This window comes from Nomascus leucogenys, chromosome 13, assembly GCF_006542625.1.
Source record: "Nomascus leucogenys isolate Asia chromosome 13, Asia_NLE_v1, whole genome shotgun sequence".
NCBI classification, from domain to species: Eukaryota; Metazoa; Chordata; class Mammalia; order Primates; family Hylobatidae; genus Nomascus; species Nomascus leucogenys.
In genome coordinates this window covers 105,374,022-105,396,794 of record NC_044393.1, presented here as the reverse complement: position 1 = coordinate 105,396,794, position 22,773 = coordinate 105,374,022, and the positions used below count along the sequence as shown (strand labels likewise).

General features: G+C 44.5%; 1 protein-coding gene across 1 annotated transcript in view; it reads right to left on the bottom strand.

The window, feature by feature from the left end:
• The window catches only part of UBE3C (ubiquitin protein ligase E3C), a 136,479-nt gene extending 117,778 nt beyond the window's left edge, over positions 1 to 18,701 (bottom strand). The window contains exon 1 of the mRNA XM_030826341.1: positions 18,289 to 18,701. Coding sequence (XP_030682201.1) covers positions 18,289 to 18,354 — 66 coding nt within the window. The 5' untranslated portion in view covers positions 18,355 to 18,701. The remainder of the gene's footprint in view (positions 1 to 18,288) is intronic.
• Positions 18,702 to 22,773: the final 4,072 nt, after the last annotated feature.

Sequence of the window (22,773 nt, the reverse complement as noted above, 5' to 3'; positions counted from 1 at the left end):
TGTTTGCATAGTTTGAATCATTTAGTTTTTCCATTTGATTATCTTTTCGTCTTGTTTTACAAAAAATCATGTTCATGATGCTACAAATATTCCCTTTGTCACTCTTTAACCTTGGTTATGATATTTTTCTGTGTACAAAGTTTTAATTCTTAATGTAGTCAAATTTCTCATGTAAGAATTCAGTAGCTGCAGCTTAGGGTTATATGCACAGCATGGACTATTACCGTCCACATCACTAGCATGGATTTCTGTATACTGAATTTTTCAATGCATTGTTGCAGGTTTATTTTTAATAGCATGCTGACATTTCACTTTCAGAAGCTGACACTTACTAGTGTGAGCCACATGTTGATATTCATAATTGTGAATTAGGATCATGCCTACACCTTTATTTTTTCCTCCTACCGCCTGGGCCTGACATGAGTTTTTAAAAGGGTCATTTAAAAAGTCTAATGATGAAGACTGTCTTATAACTGAAGACATTAACTATAAATAGTGCTGTCTTCACATATAATAAGGACTGCATTATAACTCATTGGAGTCAGTTGTATTTTTTTGGCTGCTGAATAAATTATAGGGCGTTCACTACAAGAAATATCATATAGCTCTTTAAAGGAATGCGGTAGATCTATCTACTGATCCAGGAACTGTCTCCGAGAGTATTATTAAGGGGCACAGGAGAAGTACAGCAACCTGTTTAATATGCTCTAGCTTGTTTTTTTTTTAAAAAGAAGGGAATTTACACACCTATATGATTATATATGTAGAGAACAGCTGACAGGATGTGTAAAAATCCCAAAATAGAGTGTGAACGTAAGGATTAAAGAATTGGGGCCGGACGCGGTGGCTCATGCCTGTAACGCTAGCAGTTTGGGAGGCCAGGGTAGTGGATCACTTGAGGTTAGGAGTTCGAGACCAGCCCAGCCAACGTAGTGTATTTTTGTCTCTACGAAAAATACAAAAATTAGCCGGGGGTGGTAACGCGCCCCTGTAGTCCCAGCTACTTGAAAGGCTGAGGCACAAGAATCGCTTGAACCTGGGAGGTGGAGGCTGCAGGGAGCTGAGGTCATGCCACTGCACTCCAGCCCAGGTGACAGAGCGGGACTCTGTCTCAAAAAAAAAAACAAAAAAAAAACAAAAAAAAACAAAAAAGAACTGGGGGTGTGAGGAGTGGAGGTGAAAGGCAAGAAAAACTTCTAGTATTTTATTTGAATTTTTACATTCCCATTTGAATGATTACCCATGTACTTATAATATTTCCTTTTTTAGAATAAAGTAATAACAAAGCACTATGAGAACAAGTTCTAAAAACAGCTCAATACAATGAGCAGTAAGTTCACCACTAAGTGGCTGGGAGGAAAGGGGCAAGTAAGGTACCAGGAGAAAGCACTTTGATTTTGAAAAAGGACTAAACTTCCTATTGATTAACAAGTTTTTGGTTGCAATTTATTGTACTCTTAGTTGAAAACATTCTTATCTTTTAAATTATGCAGATGTAGAACCCGTAGGGATGCCTAGTAGCAATTACAGACAAGGTCCATCAAACACCCAAAGGGTCTCCGAAAAGACCAAGGCCATCATCCTGACAGCGTGCACGCTCCCTGCTGTAACTACCCACCAATGTGAAATCCACAGTGAGCACAGCCAACTGCCCTGGGTGCCTGTGGAGCTTTAGGTACTATCCTTATCTTCTCTGAACATTAAATATGACCAAACCTTACAAATGCCATTTACCAAGGTGATTTTTTTTTTTTAATTTTAAAATGTGGGTTTTTAATTTTAATGTGAATTTACACAGCATAACTAAGTGGCATATCACTGAGACTATTTTGATAGCTTGTTTTTCTTCCCTTTTTATTCAGAACATTTTTAGTACTCTCAAAGAAAGAATTACTGTTATTCTTTGGGTAGAATTTTTGGTATTCATTTCTATAACTCTTATGTACATGAATAATATAGTTTTATCAACATTAAAGACATCACAAGTGATTTTCTTTTCGTTTTTTTTTTTGTCTTACCAAGATGATTTTAAATGGGCAGAAAATGCTTTCTTCACTAAATAAATTTAGTGGTAACAAAGTTTATTCTTTATTTGAAATAGTAAAGCGTACATAGTTTAAATCAGATTTCATTAAACCCTCAGAATAAAATTTTTATGTTAAAAAACTAGAGTGAATGTCAAAGTCAATTTAAGTAACTTCCAAAAGACCTCACGCCCAAATTAATTGCTAACCATTTACAGAATGATTGTTAGCGTGTTTGTAAATATCTTGATTTAAAAAAAAAAACTGTGAGGTTTTTGTTTCACCTATTTGGCTTATCTTCCATTAACAATTTACTCCATTTACACAGAATTATCAGCTTCACATCTGTTTCAGTTCAGTATTTTCTGGCTCTCAGGCACTAACATAATGCTAGCCATTTTATACACTTCAAAGAATATTGCCTTTGAGTAAGGGAAAATGTTAAAAGTTAACATTTGTGAATAATGCATAAGGTACAATGTGTGTGTGTGTGTGTGTGTGTGTGGACAGGGTGGGATTCTTTCTTGCAGACCTACATGAAATAAGAACCTCTATGAAAATATGAGAACCACCAATTTCACATATGCAAAACATACTTAAAGGTGCATCATCATAAGCCACTAAAAATCATATTTATAAAACATAATGCACAATATGATGCAAATTCAAAAGAAATTTTTTTAAATGCTAGGAAAATATTTGACCATTTACCATCACAAAGATGGGAAAAAAACCTGACTATGCATTAACAGCATTTCATTTCTAAGGGATGGGTAGGGTTCCAATAGGTAATTATTACATTTCAGTATATCCTACATTTCCAATTATAAATATTATTTTATAATCATAAGAGCTCATTTTTAAAAATAAAGTCTAACTGACTACAACCAGTTATAGATTTCTTTGTTCCTTCTCCACTCCTTCTGCTTCACTTGACTAGAGAAAAAATGAAGTATCCAATGCAAAACGCAATCATTTAAATATCACAATATACACCAAGAGACTTTCTTTTCTTACCTCAGAATTGTGTCGTAAATAAGGCACTATTTTAATAGCAAAACTCTAAAGACAATTTATATGTATCCATTGATAGGAAAGTGGTTATATTAAGTATCAAACTATGCTATGGAATATTATATACCATGAAAAATAACAAAATATAAAGATGCTGATAGGGAATCACTAAGACATTTTGTTGAGGTGAAAAAGCAATATGAGCTCTCATTTTAACTGAAAATGAGAGGGGAGGACATGTTTATGTTTAGACTTGTTCTGAAAGGATACTGAGAAAATAATAGTGGGAAGTTAGGGGGTTCAGTGAGAAGATGATTTCATGGATGCTCTTTAGAAGGTCTGACCTTTTATCTTTTTTTTTTTTTTTTTGACAGAATCTCGAACTGTTACCAGGCTGGAGTGCAGTGGTGTGATCTTGGCTTACTGCACCCTCCACCTCCCAGGTTCAAGCAATTCTCCGCCTCAGCCTCCCAAGTAGCTGGGATTACAGCCACCTGCCACCACACCTGGCTAATTTTTGTATTTTTAGTAGAGACAGGATTTCACCATCTTGGCCAGACTGGTCTGAACTCCTGACCTCGTGATCCACCCGCCTCGGCCTCCCAAAGTGCTGAGATTACAGGTGTGAGCCACCGTGCCCGGCCTATCATTTTTTTTAAAACAGAAAAAGTTAACTTTTTTTTTTTCCCCAGACAGGGCCTTGCTCTGTCACCCAAGCTGGAGTGCAGTGGCGCGGTCTTGGCTCACTCACTGCAACCTCGCCCCCACCCCACCAAGCCATCCTCCCACCTCAGCCTCCCGAGTAACTGAAACCACAGGTGCATACCACCATGCCCGTTTTTTGTGGGTTTTTTTTGTATTTTTAGTATAGATGGGATCTCACCATGTTGCCCAGCTGATCTGGAACTCCTGGGCTCAAGGCATCTGCCTGCCTCAGCCTCCCAGAGTGCCGGGAGGAAAAGTTAACTTTTTAAAAAGGCCACTGACTGCAGAGTAGAAACGTAATCATCCTTAGAGCAAGGAAGATTCGTGATCATCTAGTTTGGCTTTATCATTATCAAGAATTATGACTTTCTGGCCGGCCGTGTGGCTCACACCTGTAATCCCAACACTTGGGATTACTTGGCGAAGCCAAGGTGGGAGGATCAATTGAGCTCAGTTCAAGACCAGCCTGCGCAACATCATCAGACCTTGACTCTGTTAAAAACAAATTAAAAAGAGAATTATGACTTTCCCATTACATGATACAATAAAGAAAAGCCCAGAAAAGATGAACAGCTAAGTCACAGACAGTTGGTTCCAGAGTTAACATTTTTTTTTCAAGGTTACACTTTCTAAAATTTCCCCTTTTGCAGTAAAGGGTTTTCACAGTAGCAAGATGTGATGTGAACCATGCTAACTGCCAACAATCTAGCGTCTACTAACACATCTTTAAAATAATATGTAAAAAACTGAACAATTTTGTTTTGTTTTGTTTTTGAGAGGGAGTCCCACTCTTTCATCCAGGCTGAAGTGAAGTGGTGCGATCTCTGCTCACTGCAACCTCTGCTCCCCTGGAGTTCAAGCCATTCTCCGGCCTCAGCCTCCCAAGTAGCTGGGATTACAGGTGCCCGCCACCATGCCTGGCTAATTTTAGTATTTTTAGTAGAAACAGGGTTTCGCCATGTTGGCTAGGCTGGTCTCAAACTCCTGACCTCAGGCAATCCACCCCCCTCAGCCTCCCAAAGTGCTAGGACTACAGGCGTGAGTCACCACGCCTGGCAAAACATTAAACAATGTTAAAGCTGCACTGTAAGAAAAATTAGTTCCAAAAGATGTAGGACTGTTGGAACCACCTTCTCAGTGCCTGCAGGATGTGGTCCTCAACTTCCCCAGCAGTTACAGGAATGCACAAGTAACGCAGGAGACAGAAGCGAGATGTGCAGGCAAGACAACCTGCCCAGACACGAGGGAGAGGCCGTACAGCATCCGGATAAACAAACCACAGGGCAGTGTTGTGGGTTTTGCTACATTATTTGGACTCCAGGCCTTATTTCTTCCTCCACAGGATGCTAACACCTCTGCCTCACGTAACATAGTCAAGATCAATGAGCTCATACAAGAAAAGTGCCCTGCAGGAGAACAAATAGTACCACAGCAGATCTACATGTGACAAATAAGGAAACAGAAACATCCTTAAAAGACAACGCCCTCTGCAGGTTTTAGGCCCTCGTTGCTCTTCAGGCACAAGTGTGGGTGCTTCTCCCTTGATTTCCCTGGCTTCAGGCTTTGCCTCCCTAGAATCAAACACCCAACTGCCCCCCACGCATCTCTAAAACCTAAGTCTCATTAATGTGCTTAAAACCCTTTAGTGGCTTTCCAGTCCTCCCTGAATATGCCTTAGTGTGGCCTCCAATGCCCCCCAGCTCTGTCCCTGACTACCTTCCTCCCAGCCTTCTCTTCTACTTTCTCCACACCCTTTGCCCACCCCCATTCTGGCCACAACCTGTAGCTGAACACCACGTCTCCATGGTTGGACACCTTTGCCCATGCTGTCCCTCTAACTGGTAACAGTAATGTTAACATGTAAATAGTCCTAAGAATCCTACCCAGTCCAGCACACAAACACTGATGCTTGCTTGGGGTTCTGGAAATAGGACACACACATGGTACTAGAACAGAAGGTGAACAAACTTCTGGGTACAAGGCTGTGCAGAAGTGTTCTCATATGACGGCCACTTTACTGTGATGCTCCACTGCTTCTCACTTCTCACCTCTCCTCCCTCTCATGACATGGCTACCTCCTGCTCCACGGTTGTCATGGTGACAAACCAAGGACTGACTTGACTCCAAAATCATTGACTCCCCTTGGTCCAACTGCATAGCCCCCTCTTCTCTCCAAGGGCAAATGGATTAAAAAGCTAAATGATCTAAATCTGTGAATTTGCATTGTTACAAAAAATTACTCCTTACGGTTCTACTAGGCTTTTTTGAGGAAGATACTTAAACGGCTTAATAGTATTTCAGGCAGGATAATGCAGGAAGCTAAACATTTCCAAGCAGCATAAGGGAGAAGGTAACAGTTCACAAGAAAAGCCAGCACGTGATCAGGAGGGTTCATCTAGAAAAATAGCATTTTAAGTCAGTTCTCTATTTACTTGTTTTTTAAGCTGCTCCTAGTTTGACAATTTCTTTGTTACATTTCCAAAGAGCTACACAATCTTCTCCCAGTGAACTCACATTCACCAAAATGTATGTTGACAATGCTTGCTTTTTAACTCACTGTGTTGTTATTTATGTAGCCAATAACTACTGATACAGAAGGTAAGAGATAAGAAGGAAAACCACAATTTTTAACTCCTAATAGGCTGAGACAGAAAACATAGCATATTTGTTTTGCAGTGCTAGCATTTACGACTAAGCTAAAACTGAAGTTCCCTTCTACGGTGGCTTTAGGATTACGTCCACAAATGCTTTGCTACTGCTTCCCTTCAGGAGGTGGAGCCCGATTCCCCTCACCCCGACAGTGGGCTGGACAAATACACTATGACCAAAGTCACAGTGTGTGGCTTTGAGACGGCCAGTCACCACAGGCTTTGCCCTTCCTCCCTGCTCTGTCTGGTCAGCAGCTTAGCGGGAAGCCAGCTGCCATGAGGACACGGTATCCCTAAGGAGCCCCGCAGGCGGCCGAGAACTGACTCTCCTGCCAACGGCCAGCACTAACTTCCAGGCTTGTGAACGGGCCAGCCCCGAAGTAGATCCAGATGCCTGCCCCACAGAACTGACCAAGGTAACAAAAATGTATTGCTTTAAGCTCTATTACACAGCAATAAGCAACTAGTATCTTTCTTTTATTCAATGGAAATTAAGAAACTGGGAAAGTAGCTATCTTGACTGTTCAGATTAACATAATTTAAATGCAGACTGCAATACTGTTTTGTAATCTACTTATTTCCATTAATAATAAATCATGTTCATAAATACAAATATGTTAATAAATTAATGATAGACATTAATACACATCACGACCTCTTTAAATGGCTGCACAGTATTTCACTGCATTGTTAAATCAATGGTTAGTTAACAAATGTCCCGTATTTAGACATGTAGGCTGTTTCGGTATTTTTCAGTATTATAAGTAATGCCATAAATCATCTTTCCCATGCATCTTCTCCTATGCATAATAGTTCACTAGAATAAACTTTTACGTTTCTAAATGTAGAAATTCGTTCTGCTGGATTAGAGGGGACATATCTTGTTAGACTCTTTTTTTTTTTTTTTGAGACAGAGTCTTGCCCTGTCACCCAGGCTGGAGGGCAGTGGTATGATCTCAGCTCACTGAAACCTCTGCCTCCCAGGTTCAAGCGATTCTCCCGTCTCTGCCTCCCGAGTAGCTGAGATTACAGGCGGGTGCCACCACGCTCAGCTAATTTTTTGTATTTTTAGTAGAGATGGGGTTTCACCACGTTGGCCAGGCTGGTCTGGAACTCCTGACCTCAAGTGATCTGCCAGCCTCCACCTCCCAAAGTGCTCGGATTACAGGCATGAGCCACCATGCCCGGCCTTGTTAGACTCTTGATAAATCTGTTATAACCAACCCTAGGTAGGTTGTGCCCAGTGTCTGTACGCCCTCAGCAACAGCAGGCATTACCACCTGTAATTTGACCACCATCGAAGGTGATGGGCTATGGAAAACATGGCTTCTCCTTCATGCTGACAAATGGTAAAGGGAGGCATTTGGAGGCCTGAGACAGGAGAACAGGGACTTGCAGAAAGCAGCTGCTTTAAAGGCAGTATAAAACAGGGGTCAAAGAATAAGATGCCCCACTTCCAAATTCCTAGGTGCCTACATTCTATAATAGAAGAATTAAAGAAAAGTCACAGAGGGAAACTCCTTATAGCTTTTGCAAGAACTTCTTTTGAGGCTATTCTATGGTCTTATGAGACCATCTATTTTTTAAACTTTTAAGGACCCTAGCTGGCAATTCACACTGTAACTCAAGAAAATCAGCACACATTCAAGTGGTTAAAGCCAAGTAGGGGATATCATGAGGCAAGCCAGATGCCTATGGCACAAATTTAAGGAGGCACTCACTCTCAGGGATGTGCCAGTGCAGGGCAGCCTGTGCATGAACCTGAGAGTAAGCGCCTCCTTAAATACTGTATGGTGTTTTACCCACCTCCCCGTAGGCCCAGATTTAATGTCCAAAGAAAATGAGACAATTAGTCTCAAGTCTCACTCCTTCCATTCCGCTTGGTTTCTATTTTTAAAAATCGGTTGAATTCCTGGCCGGGCATAGTGGCTTACGCCTGTAATCTCAGCACTTTGAGAGGCTGAGGTGGGTGGATCATCTGAGGTCAAGAGTTCGAGACCAGCCTGACCAAGATGGTGAAACCCCTGTCCCTACTAAAAATAGAAAAATTAGCTGGGTGTGGTGGCAGGCACCTGTAATCCCAGCTACTTGGGAGGCTGAGGCAGGAGAATTGCTTGAACCTGGGAGGCGGAGGTTGCAGTCAGCCAAGATCGTGCCTCCAGCCTGGGCGACGAGCAAAACTCTATCTCAAAAAACAAAAAAAAGAATTCTTAACCTTATCTATAGCAGGGAACTACAGTCTTTTGCTCCTATATGTAAAGGATACAGCATAACTGTATTCAAAGGAACAAATGCAGTGTTGCTAAATAATACCAGTCCTGCCAGTCAATTAACATTTTCAGAGCCAGGCTGGGGTTGAGTAGTGGCAAGCCTGGAGTTCCAGCTCCTCAGGAGGCTGAGGCAGGAGAATCGCTGGAGACCAGGAGTTTGAGGCTGCTGTGCACTATGATCATGCCTGTGAATAGCTACTGCACTCCAGCCTGGGTGACACAGTGAGGCTCTGTCTCTTACAGGGAGAAAAAAAAAAAAAAAAAAAAAAAAAAAAAAAGAACTAATTTGATCTTAGAAAATATTTTGACTTTATTTGATGCCAGATCTGTAAAAAAAAAGTTTTTATGTTCCACTGCAATGTATATGGGGCGTTATACTATCACATGCATTACACGCCTGCTTTTTAAAACAAAATAGCACAAAACGTTTTAAGTTAAAATATTCTAGGTAATCCCTTCAATTATGTAACAGAGGGCAGTTTTATAAAGCTAAGCAATCAAGTTCTTATCATCTTAACAGTCTAGACCTGTCATAGGGGAGGAATTAAAACTAGTGTAATTGAGGCCAAGCATGGTGGCTCACACCTGTAATCCCAGCACTTTGCGAAGCTGAGGTGGGCAGATCACTTGAGGCCAGGACTTCAAGGCCAGCATGGCCAACATGGCGAAACCCCATCTCTACTAAAAATACAAAAAAAACTAGCCAGGCCTGGTGGTGGGAGCCTGTAATCCCAGCTACTTGGGAGGCTGAGACAAGAGAATCACTTGAATTCGGGAGATGGAGGTGGCAGTGAGATCGCACCACTGCACTCCAGGCACTCCAGCCTAGGTGACAGAAGGAGACTCTGTCTCAAAAAAACCAAATCAAAACAAAAAACTATAGTAATTGGTTTTGGTAGGCCCTAGAGTATCCTCATTCCATAAGGCCAGTATCACCCTAATACCAAACCAGACAAAGACATCACAAAAACACCCTAAACTGATGTCCCTCATCAAAAGAGATGCAAAAATCCTGAACAAAATATCAGCGAGCTCAATCTAACAACATATACAAAGAATTATGCATCACAATCAAGTGGGATTTATCCCAGATACGCAAGACGGACTCAATATTCCAAAATGACTTAATGTGATCCATCATATCCACAGGCTGCAGAAGGAAAATCACATAACATTAACAGATATAGAAAAAGCATCTGACAAAACCCAACCTTCATTCGTGATAAAAATTCTGCAAACTAGGAATAGAGGGGAATTTCCCCAATTTGATAAAGAATATCTACCAAAAAACCCACCAAACATCATACTTTATGATGAGAAACTCAAAGCTTTCCCACTAAGATTAAGAACAAGGCAAGTTCTCACCACTCCTTTTCAACTATAATCCTACCTAATGCAATAAGACAATAAAACACATTGCTTTCTGATGGTCTTGGAAAAGAAAAAAGAAAAAAAGGCATACAGATCAAGAAGGAAGAAATACAACTGTCTTTGGTTGCAAATGAAATTATCTGTGCAGAAAATTCCAAATATCAACCAAAAAACCGCTCCTGGAACTAAGTGATTATAGCAAGATTTCAGGACATAAGGTTAGTACATGAAAGTCAATTGCTTCTCTACAAATAAGCAATGAACTGGAAAGTGAAACTGAAACACAATACCATTCACATGAGCACCCCTCAAAAATAAATACTTAGGTATAAACCTAACAAAATATGTATAAGGTATATATAAGGAAAATTATATAACCAATGAAAGAAATAAAAGAACTAAACGAATTAAGAGATATTCCATATTCATGGATAGGAAGGCTCAACACTGTCAAGACTTTAGTTCTTCCCAACTTGATCTACCAATTCAACGCAATCCCAATCAAAATTCCACAGGTTTTTTTTTTTTTGTGTGTGAATTATCAACAAACTGACTCTTTCTTATGGAGGGGCAAAAGATCCAGAATAACCAACACAATGCTAAAGAAGAAGGAAGTCGAAGGACTCACACTACCAGACTTCAATGCTGACTATGGTTGGGCACGGTGTCTCACACCTGTAACCCCAGCACTTTGGGAGGCCGAGGCAGGTGGATCACTTCAGGTCAGGAGTCCAAGACCAGCCTAGCCAACATGGTGAAATCCCGTTTCTACTAAAAACACAAAAATTAGCCAGGTGTGGTGGCACATGCCCATAATCCCAGCTTCTCAGGATGCTGAGGTAGAAGAACCACTTGAACCCAGAAGGCAGAGGTTGCAGTGAGCCGAGATCACACCACTGCACTCCAGCCTGGGCAACAGGAGACTCCCTCTCAAATAAAAAAAGTTTAGTTTAATATATATACTAAGTAGTATAGTTTACTATAAATCTGTTACAGTAATCAAGATGGTATGGTATTGACAAAAGGGAGAGAGATCAATGGAGGAGAGAAAAAAGCCATAACAGTGCTTAGAAACAGATCCATAAAGGCCAGACACAGGGGCTCATGCCTGTAATCCCAGCACTTTGGGACGCCGAGGTGGGCAGATCACAAGGTCAGGAGTTCGAGACCAGCCTGACCAACATGATGAAACCCCGTCTCTTACTAGAGTAGCCAGGTGTGGTGGTGCATGCCTGTAATCCTAGCTACTCAGGAGGCTGAGGCCGGAGAACTGCTTGAACCCAGTTGACGGAGGTTGAAGTGAGCCAAGATTGTGCCACTGCATTCCAGCCTGGGAGACAGAGCGAGACTACGTGTCAAAAAAAAAAAAAAAAAAAAGAGAGAGAAATAGATCCATAAAAATATAGCCAACTAATCTTTGACAAAGGAGCAAAGGCAGGCATTCAATGGAGTCGGGGAATGTCTTTTCAGAAATGGTGCTAACTGGACATCCACAAACAAAAAAACTTCAAAAATTAAAAATCTAGACACAGATTTTATATCCTTCACAGAAATTAACTCAAAATGGATCAGAGACCTAAATGTAAAATACAAAATTATAAGACTACTAGAATATACGAGAAAATCTAGGTCACCTTGGCTTTGGTAATGACTTTTTAGACACAAGGCCAGAAGCAAGATCCATGAAAAAAACACTGGTTAGCTGGACTTCATTAAAATTCAATAGTTATCCAATGTCACAAATGTACCACACAGATACAAGATGTAAATAACAGGAAACAGCGTGCAGCAGAGAGGAGGTTTTGAGGACTCTATTAGAGTTTCCCATCAATTATTCTGTAAACCTTAAACTACTCTAAAAAAAAAAGCCCATTAATTGATAAAAAATAAAGCAAAAAGAAATGCGCTGTCAAGCCATGAAGAGAGCCTTAAATGCATATTACTAAGTGAAAGAAACTAATCTGAAAAGATTACATAGTATATGATTCCAACTAGATGACATTCTGGAAAAGGCTAGAGTAGAAACAGTCAAAAGATCAGTGGTTGCCAGGTGTTACAGGGATGGGAGGGACGGATGAATATGCAATGAGGATTTCTTTCTTTTTTCTTTTTTAAAAGAGTATCACTCTCGTCGCCTAGGCTGGAGTTCAATGGCGTGATCTCAGCTCACTGCAATCTCCGCCTCTCCGGGTTCAAGCAATTCTCCTGCCTCCGCCTCCGGAGTAGCTGCAACTACAGGCACCTGCCACCACGCCTGGCTAATTTTTGTATTTTTAGTAGAGACAGAGTTTCCCCATGTTGACCAGGCTGGTCTCAAACTCTTGACTCCAGGTGATCCACCCTCCTTGGCCTTCCAAAGTGCCGGGCCTCCTCCTTTTTTCTTTTTTTTTTGGAGACAGAGTCATGCTCTGTCACCCAGGCTGGAATGCGGTGACACGATCCAGGCTCACTGCAACCTCCACCTCCAGGGCTCAAGTAATTCTCCTGCTTCAGCCTCCCACACCCAGCTAATTTTTTGTATTTTTAGTAGTAATGGGGTTTCACCATGTTGGCCAGGCTGGTCTCAAACTCCTGACTGCCCGCCTCGGCCTCCTAAAGTGCTGGGATTACAGGCATGAGCCACCACACCTGGCCAGCACTGAGGATTTCTAGGGCAACGACACTCTTCTGTATAATGCTGTAAGGGTAGATACATGCCATCATATATTTGTCAAAACCTACACAATGCACAACACACAGCGTGAACCTGAATGTACACTATGGACTTCAATTAATAATAACACATCAACATTGGTTTATCAATTGTAACCAATGATCCACATTAATGCCAGAGGCTAGTAATAGAGAAAAGTGAGGTGAGGGAGACAAGGCATATGGGAACCCTACCCTTGCTTGATTGTAAACCTGAAACTGCTCTTAAAAAGTCTTTTTTTTAAAAAAAAGCACTGGACAAACATTAAAGTGATCTTAATTCTACTCCCACCATTGTCAGAACTATCTATGAAAACTTACAAATTTTCAGTTCCTCCGGTCTACAAACTTTTCTATATCCATATTCATCCCTAGCTTCTTTAAGTCTCAAAATATTTCCCATTGCCTGCTCACACTCAGTTCTCCCCTCTCTTGGGTATTCTCGAAGACTCTGAAAGTTATGCCACTCCTGTCTTCCCCATATTTTTAACCCCCATCCTTCCCAGTCTATAAACTTGTTTTCCCCGTCCCCCAAAACAGACAAAACTCTTTCTGAGACACCGAATTTCCCTCTATCATCCAATCTTCTGGTTCTTTTCAAAAAAGGTCTACACTGTTGCCTCGCCCCTGCCTTATTTTTTAAGAGATGGGGTCATGCTGTGTCGCCTAGGCTGGAGTGCTATGGCATGATCACAGCTCACTGCAGCCTTGCACTCCCGGGCTCCAGCAATCCTCCCGCCTCAGTCTTCGGTGTGGCAGACTGTAGGCGTGCGCCACAGCATCCGGCCTGTGTTCGGCCCTGTTTGTGACTTCCCATTCACTCTCCCATGTGCTATGCTCTTGACTTCCAACTCTGACCTACCCTACCGAATATGCTCAAATCACCCAATTCTTCCCAGCTCTGCAGTCAGTGGACTCACTGTGTCTGTGCAGCACTTGGCATTGCCTGTCACCCCTCCCTCCTTGAGATTCACTCCCCGGACAGCGCTCTCCTCCACTCCCGGAGGTGTGACTCTTTTGTAAGCACCCCCAACTCCCACACGTATTAAATGTTGCAGTACCTCACGAGTCCCACCCTGTCCCAAACTCCAAGTCCTCTTAGGGAACTGTGTTCGAAGCCACCAGTCTGTTGATAACCCCCAAATCTGCATCTCTAGCCCAGATTCCTTCCTGTGTCTGTCCCACAGGAACTCAGGCATTCAGTCAACAACCACTGCCTGCTTCTTGAAGACTCTACCCCAGCCCTCAGGTGCACCTAGACTGCTCCATTTGAACCAAGCCTCCAAGCCCTCCTCAGATTGAGCTTATCAGGTGGAAACATGACCCAGGCCAATCAGACTTTCCTCTCCTGAAAACTGGTAATTATGATCAAACTTTTCTTGACGCTTAAGCTAGGAAACCATGTGTGAGAAATGGAGAAAGCCAGTCTGCAGAGCCAGGAATGAAGGAGACAGAAAGAAGGGAGTGCACCCAGCTCCTGGAGAAAGACAAGCGAGTCCTGTGGTGGTGATACCTGCTATCTGGCTGTTTCTGACTTTTCTATTCTGTCATACACGCCTACCTTTCACAAACTTGTTTTTGTTTCTTTTTGTTTTGCCTACTAAGCCAGTTTTAGTCCATTTCTGTACTTGAAATCAGATGACCCCATGATATTCTTCTATACACTACCAAGAAAAACATACCCCCAAATTAAACTGCATCATGCTATCATTGTGTATCCCGATGTCAGAAATATTTAAAGGTAGAAATCAGTGTGACTTAAAAAATAAATTTTGGGCTGAGCGCGGTGGCTCATACCTGTAATCCCAGCACTTTGGGAGGCCGAGGCAGGCAGATCACCTGAGGTCAGGAGTTCGAGACCAGCCTGACCAACATAGAGAAACCCCATCTCTACTAAAAATACAAAATTAGCCAGGCGTGGTGGTGCATCGTAATCCCAGCTACTCAGGAGGCTGAGGCAGGAGAATCACTTGAACCCGGGAGGCGGAGGTTTGCGGTGAGCCAAGATCGTGCCATTGCACTCCAGCCTGGGCAACACTGCACTCCAGCGTGAGTGAAACTCCATCTAAAAAAAAAAAAATTCAACTTTTATTTTAGATTCAGGGGGTCCCTATGCAGGTTTGTTACAAGAATATACTGCATGACGCTGAGGCTTGGGGTATGAATGATCCCATCACCCAGGGAGTGAGCACAGTAACCAACAGGTAGTTTCCCAGCCCTTGTCCCCATCCCTCTTTCTCCCCCTCTAGTAGTCCCTGGTGTCTATCGTCCCCATCTTTATGTCCATGTGTAATCAATGTTTGGCCCCCCAAAGTGACTTTGAATCAATGGAATCCAATCTACATGTACTCCACACACCCCAGCTCCATGAACCTGGAATGCATTCTTGTCTTCCACCCATCCTAATTACACCCATCCTTCAGGACTAAGCTCCAAACAATTCTACTTTTTCTGAATCAGGACCAAGGGAAATTTAGAATGTAGCAATTACTCTCTATTGTTATTTAATTTTTAATTGCTTGTCTTATCTGCCCAACAAGATTATAAACTTCTTCAAGTCAGACTTGTCGTACACAGATCTATACAAATAATAAATACTAAAAGTATTTAATTTGAAAAAAGAAAAAGGTTATTCAAAGGTGGTAACTACTCCATTTTCCACTAAGCTCCAGAAAGGGAAGATTTTAAATAATAATTTAAGACATGAGAAAAGGGTCACTATAACTTTTCATTTTTCCAACAAGGGAAGGGACTTATGTGGCAGTCAAAGAGAATTCAGGAAAATAAGCATATGTAGGTGCTCAACATAATTATTTGTCAGGAAACAAAATTAAAACCACAAAGAAACTACATTCTCACTAAAATTAAAGGAATTGCAATATCAAGTGCTCACAAGGATGTGGAAACCTGGACACCTTCAGATGCTGTGGGCATGCGACGTGGGGAAACTGTGGCAGCGGTGTGCACAACAGCTGAACATACATATAATCTAGGACCCAGCACAAGAGTATTATGTGCACCAAAAGGCACACACAGCAAAGACCTGTAAGAAAATAGAATCAACCATGGTGCGTTAACACAAAGGGCAATGCCGTGCACCGAGGCAGATGGAATCTGCCTCTGAGACAGAAGCCGAGCCAAGGAAGCCAGACACAAAGGACAAGGGGCGAGTGGCTCCATGCTCCTGAAGTTCAACAGGTAACGCTCATCTACAGTAATGGAAGTCAGAAGGACAGTCACCTTTGTGGGGCTGGAATACACACATACATGGCATAATGATCTCTCAGTCTGTCGACAACAGACCACATACACACCATGGTCCCATAAGATTATAATTTGTATTTTTACTGTATCTATGTTTGGATGCACAAATATTCACCATTGCATTAAGAGTTGCCTACAGTATTCAGTACAGAAACACACTGTCCAGGTGTGCAGCACAGGAGCAACGGGCTGTACCAAGCAGCTAGGTGGGTAGTGGGCAACACCAGCTAGTTTGTGTTAAGTGCACTCCAGGATGGTCCCACAACAACCAACTGGCCTGGTGACAGTGTCCCCGCTTTAAGTCACATATGACTGTAATGAATGGGTGAGAGTGCAAGGGAGCCTCTGGAATGCTGGGGATGGTCTTCCTTTGATATGAGTGGTGTTCCATCTACAGGAGAGTGTCCATATGCAAAAATCCTTCAAGCTGTAAATACAGCTGGCTCCCCACTCAGATTCCTTAACCAGGCCAGGGAACCCATGCCCCAGCTGCTGCCAGTTTCTGCTAAGGGCTCTTTACTGCCATCTCTCCCAGAAGAATGGCCCTCGGCTCAGGGTTAGCAGTGTCACACTCCCACCCTCATCCCGGAGGGGCAGCAGCCTGCAGCCACCAACCCCTCTGCCGCAATTAGGGCCAATTGTAGCATGCTCCTGGTGAGATGGGGCTAAAGCTAGCCTCCAGCTGAGACGCCTTTTCCTTCCCTACCCAGCTTCCCTCACGCCCTTCCTCCTCAATTTCACTTGCACAAGGATCTCTTTGGTGTTTGTGAACCTGACTGTATCTTAAGTTATACCTCAATAAAAAGTGTTTTGTTTTTAAAGGGGTGATTGTTTTACACAGGCTCGTGCTATCTTCCCTTGAGATTCTGATCAACAGTTAAGAAATCTCACTCCCTCAGAGCAGAGATGCACTCCTTGGTGAAAAGAGACCAACATCCATAGCCCGTGGGGTGTTCCTGCCTGCAACAGAGGCCGCGTGGCGCTGTGTAAATGGCATGGAGTCTCAGGTGGTCTGCCACTAGCTTGCTGTGTGACTGTGCACTCGTTCAAATGCTCTGCAGCTCACCTTCCGAACTTGTAAGCAACGCGATTTGGCCCTGGGATTCTCTGAAGTCTCTTCTAACTGTAGAAATCCTTTGATCTCATAAGAAATTTTCATTAACGTGGAAGCCCCTAAGTGCTACCACGCCCACCCTTAACTGCACAGTGCTTAGTTCTGGAGCACAAGTGACTTCCAAGCAATCACCATCACACAAACCTCAAAGCTTAAAAATTATCAGCACACTTCTCTCCCAACTCTTTACCCAGGTTCCCTTCTACCCTCAGAAACCACCAAACACAGCCCCACCGCACAATCTTAATAACAGCAGTTCCTCCTTGGCCTGCCAGCACCCACTCCGCGTTATGTGCCTACCTGGTGGTTGTGATATACAGAATATACTGATGGACAAGAAAAACTAGGTGAAGCATTTTAAAGAACATTTCAGAAATAATGGGAAGGGGTGGGAAGGGAGGGGCGGGAACAAGACCACACAGTGTTCAACGACTTAGCGGTTCCAGTGAACCAAGCGATGCCCGTCTTCAGGGACAGACAGCTGGAAATCCTAGACTAGAACAACAGAGGCGTCATGGTTTGCCTACCCTTATCCTAAACAATTACCATGCGAACAACTTATGGTCGATCACAACAGATACAAGTCCGGAGTCTCTCCAGTTTCCCGGAGGCTGGTAGCGAATAATTGCCCTGGTTTTGGATTCAAACACGTGGCTATTCATGAGGCGTTCTGCCTCCACTTTAGAGATCATCGACATCAGCAAATGCGTGCCATTCACCTTCTACAACCGAAAACGCCCTTCAGGTGGCATTCGAAAAGCAGCCACTCCCTGATGCCATGCGGGAGCGAGCATGGAAAGCGCATTTCTGAAAGGAAACACACAGAAAGGCTAAGTTCACCTTGGGTGGCACAAAGCGTGCCAGGGTTCACCGGCCGCCTGCATGGAAGGCAGCCACGGCCAGCGCGCCCGGGTCCCGAAGCGCAGCGGACAGGCAAGGCCCCCACGGGTGCGGCCTGGAGTTCCAGCCAGTGAGGCCCCGAGTCCAGCCCTAAGTCCCAGCCAGAGTCCTGGCCCCAAGTCTCGGCTCCGAGTCCAACCCCGAGTCCCGGCCGCAGCGGCCCCGAGATCCGGCGAGGAAACCCGGAGTCCCGGCCAGGGAGGCCCCGAGTCCAACGCCGAGTCCCAGCCCCGAGCCCCGGCCGCGCAGGCCCCGAGCCGAGGGTGCCCCGCCAGCCCGGCCCTCACCTTCCTGCTCGCGCCGCCAAGGGACACCTTGGGCCGCGTCTTGAAGTCGCCTTCGAAGCTGAACATCCTGGCAGCCTAGCCCATGTGCGGGCGTCGCCGCCGCGGAAGCAGCCGGGCGGGCGGGGCACGGGGCGGGCTGGGAGGCTCTCGGCGCCCGCCCGCCCGGCCCGGGGCAGCGAGGACGCGGCGGCCGGGAGGCGACCCGAGCCCGCCCCCGGGCTGTAGCCTCCCAGCCCTGCCCTGGGGCAGGAGGGACGGCAACACTGGAGGGGCGGCCCTGCCTCGCCTGCCCCTCATCCACGCCGGCCACTGCTTGGGCCGCTGCAGGGGCGCCCAGCGGGCTGCAAACCCGGCGCTTGCACCTGGAACTGCCGCCTCGGGAAGGAAGATGGCGGTCAGCCGTCACTGCGTGCGCGGCCCTGCAGACGTGCGCGCCTCCGCCATCGACGGCACGGCGCTCTTTCCCGGCGGCTCCGCGAGCGTGCGCGGCCCCGCAAGGCGCGCAGGAGCCTGGGGAGGAGGGCGGTGACCCGCGCTGGGCACCCGGCGGAGTGGGCGGGGCCTGGTGCGTGCGGTGGCGGGGGCGCGGCGGAGGGCGCGAGGTGTTGGGTGCGGGGCGAGGTGCAGGAAAGGTGGAGTGCGAGGCACGGGCCGGGGTGGGGTGCAGGGCAGGGTACGGGGTGCAGGGTGGGGTGCAGGGGCCGGCACCCGGAGCGAGCTGGGAGCTGCCAATCTGGTGCCAGTGAGTGAGGCGGGAAAGGAGCAGCTAGGCCCAGCGCCTCTGTTTACATCCCACCTGCTCTATGTCTATGACACGCACAGACGGACGTAAATATTTACCATGTACACAGACATGCGCAGATTTGCCTCATACATACACAGCACATATATGCATCAATATATACACACAGCATCGGCCGGGCGCGGTGGCTCACGCTTGTAATCCCAGCACTTTGGGAGGCCGAGGCGGGCGGATCACGAGGTCAGGAGATCGAGACCACGGTGAAACCCCGTCTCTACTAAAAATACAAAAAATTAGCCGGGCGTGGTGGCGGGCGCCTGTGGTCCCAGCTACTCGGAGAGGCTGAGGCAGGAGAATGGCGTGAACCCGGGAGGTGGAGCTTGCAGTGAGCCGAGATTGCGCCACTGCACTCCAGCCTGGGCGACAGAGCGAGACTCCGTCTCAAAAAAAAAAAAAAAAAAAAAAAAAATATATATATATATATATATATACACACAGCATCAATACATATCAATATGTATCATGTACACATACCTATGTATGCAAAAATATGCTCCTGGACTTACCATGGGGCTTTGTCCTGATAAACCCATCGTAAGATGAAAATATTGTAAGTTGAGGATGTATTTAATACTACAATAAACCCATTACAAAGTCAAAAAAATTGTAAGTTGAGCCATTTTAAGTTGGGGACCACCTATACATAAACGTGTGTCTTGTATCCACACATACGTGTACATAATATATACATGTGCATATACGTATATATCATACACGATTGAAACCAGTTTCTAAAAATTGATTTTTGGTTGTATACAAGGTGTGCAACATGAGATTTCATAGACACATTGTGAAATGACTACCCTCTTTGTGTGTGTGCGGTAAGAGTACATAAAATCTACTCTCTTAGCAAAATTTCAACACACAACACGATATCATCTACAGTCCCCCTGCAGCCGAGCACGGTCGCTCACGCCAGTAATCCCAGCACTCTGGGAGGCCAAGGCGGGCAGATCACCTGAGGTGAGAAGTTCGAGACCAGCCTGGCCAACATGGTGAAACCCCATCTCTACTAAAAATAGAAAAATTAGGCCGGCGTGGTGGTGCACGCCTGTAGTCCAAGCCACTCTGGAGGCTAAGGCAGGAGAATCGCTTGAACCCGGGAGGCGGAGGTTGCAGTGAGCTGCGATCGCGTTATTGCACTCCGGCCTGGATGACAAAGTGAGACTCCGTCTCAAAAAAAGAAAAAGAAATACAGTCCTGGCGCAACCTGTAATCCCAGCACTTTGGGAGGCCAAGGTGGGTGGATCACCTGAGGTCAGGAGTTTGAGACCAGCCTCGCCAACATGGGGAAACCCCGTCTCTACTAAAAATACAAAAATTAGCTGGGCATGATGGCATATTTATGTATAGGTGGTCCCCAACTTAAAGTTCTTCAACTTCTAGCTACTTGGGAGGCTGAGAAAAGAGATTCGCTTGAGCCCGCGAGGCAGAGGTTGCAATGAACTGAGATCGTGTCCCTGTACTCTAGCCTGGGTGACAGAGTGAGACTCTGTCTCAAAAAATAAAAATAAATAGGCCGGTCACGGTGGCTCATGGCTGTAATCCCAGCACTTTGGGAGGCCGAGGTGGGGGGATCACGATGTCCGGAGATCGAGACCATCCTGGCTAACACGGGAAACCCCATCTCTACTAAAAATACAAAAAAAAATTAGCCGAGCCTAGTGGCGGGCCTCTGTAGCCCCAGCTACTCGGAGGCTGAGGCAGGAGAATGGCGTGAACCCGGGAGGCGGAGCTTGCAGTGAGCCGAGATTGCACCACTGCACTCCAGCCTGGGGAACAGAGGGAGACTCCATCTCAAAATAAATAAATAAATAAATAAAAATAAAAATTAATAATAATGATAAACAGTCCTCCTGTGAACATTAGATCTGTGGGCATATTTATGCTACATAACTGCAAGTGTGTGTCCTTTTACATATCTCTCCCTATTTTCCCCAGCCCCAGGAAGCACCACTCTACTCTCTGTTTCTAGATAGGATTTGACTGTTGGATTCTACGTATAAGTGAGCTCATCAGTATCTTTCTGTCTGTGTCTCGCTTATTTAACTTGGCATCATGTCCTCCAGGTTCATACATGTAGCCAATGACAGGAATTCCTTCTGTGTCTTGCTGTTATGAATAATGTTGCAATGAACTGACAGGAGCTCTAGAAGAAACCATTTCATTTCCTGTAGATATATAACCAGCAAAGGGATGGCTGAGTCATGTGGTAGTTCGAGTTGTTTTTTTTTTTTTTGAGGAAACTCCATACTGTTTGCCACAATGGCTGTACCTCCAACAGTGGGCAAAGGTTTCTATTTCCCCACACCCTCACCGACATTTGTCTTTTGGATAATAGCCATGCTAATACTGTGAGGTGATATTTCATTGTGGTTTTGTTTTGCATTTCCTTGATGGTTACTGATGATGAGCACCTTTTCATTACCTCTTGGCCATTTTTATGTCTATTTGGAAAAATTCAGGCCCTTTGCTCGTTTTTTAATTGGGAAAATCCAAATTTTAAAACTAATATTTGTCATTACTGTGTGGAATGCACTGTTTTTTTTTAAAAAAAATTCTTTTTATTTTATTATTATTTTTTGAGACAGGGTTTCACTCTATTGCCCAGGCTGGAGTGCTGTGGTGTGATCACAGCTAACTGCAGCCTCAACCTCCTGTGCTCAAGCAATTCTCCCACTTCAGCGTCCCAAATGGGTGGACTGCAGGTGTGTGCCAGTAGCCTGGCTTTCCACCCCACCCCCTGGGCTTTTTTTTCCCCCCCACTTCTTGTAGAGGCTGGTCTCAGATTCCTGGGCTCAAGAGATCCTCCTGCCTTGGTCTCCCAGAGTGCTGAGATTACAGGCATGAGCCACTGCACCCGCTGTCGTCGTCGTCTTCTTTTTAATGGTAGCTGCAAAGCACTAAATATGTTTCACAATCTACTAATGGGTCTCAGCTCGCAGTTTGAAAAATTCTGCCATATAATTAAATATAGACAGATGGATGCTTAGAAAGATATACAAACACTCTACTGTTGTTTGAATGTTGGTGGCTCCCCAAAATCATAGTTTGAAACTTAGTCCCCAGTGTGATCGTATTAAGAGGAGGGGCCATTAGGAAGTCTTAAAGCATGAGGCTCCACCCCCATGAAGGAAATCAGTGCGCAAGGCAGCCTGTTTGTCCCTCCTGCCATGGGGAGACACAGCAAGAAGGCACTATCTATGAAGCAGAGTCCTCAGACACAGAATGTGGGGTGCCTTGGACTTCCCAGATTCCAGAGCTGTGAGAAATATATTTCTGTTGTCCAAAAATTACCCAGGCTAAGGCATTTTGTTATAGCAACCCAAATAGACTAAGGTACCCACACCCAGACACAAATGTGTGTGTGTGTGTAAATATATATGTGAACAAGGTCACAGTTCGTATATATATATGAACTATCATAGTTCATACATATATTTGAACTGTCACAGTACAGGACGTATTTTTAATCATAAAATGTCCCAATTTTACCATTTTGAAAGTTTACAAATTTTGTCAATTAAAAAAGATACAACGTTTTGTTTTTACCTGTCAGGTTAGCAAAGATTTAAAACTGGTAATATCAATATTTATGGCCTCTGTAGGTCTGCTCTGAAGTCTCACATTCTTTTTTTCTCTTTTTGAGACAGAGTCTTGCTCTTGTTGCCCAGGCTGGAGTG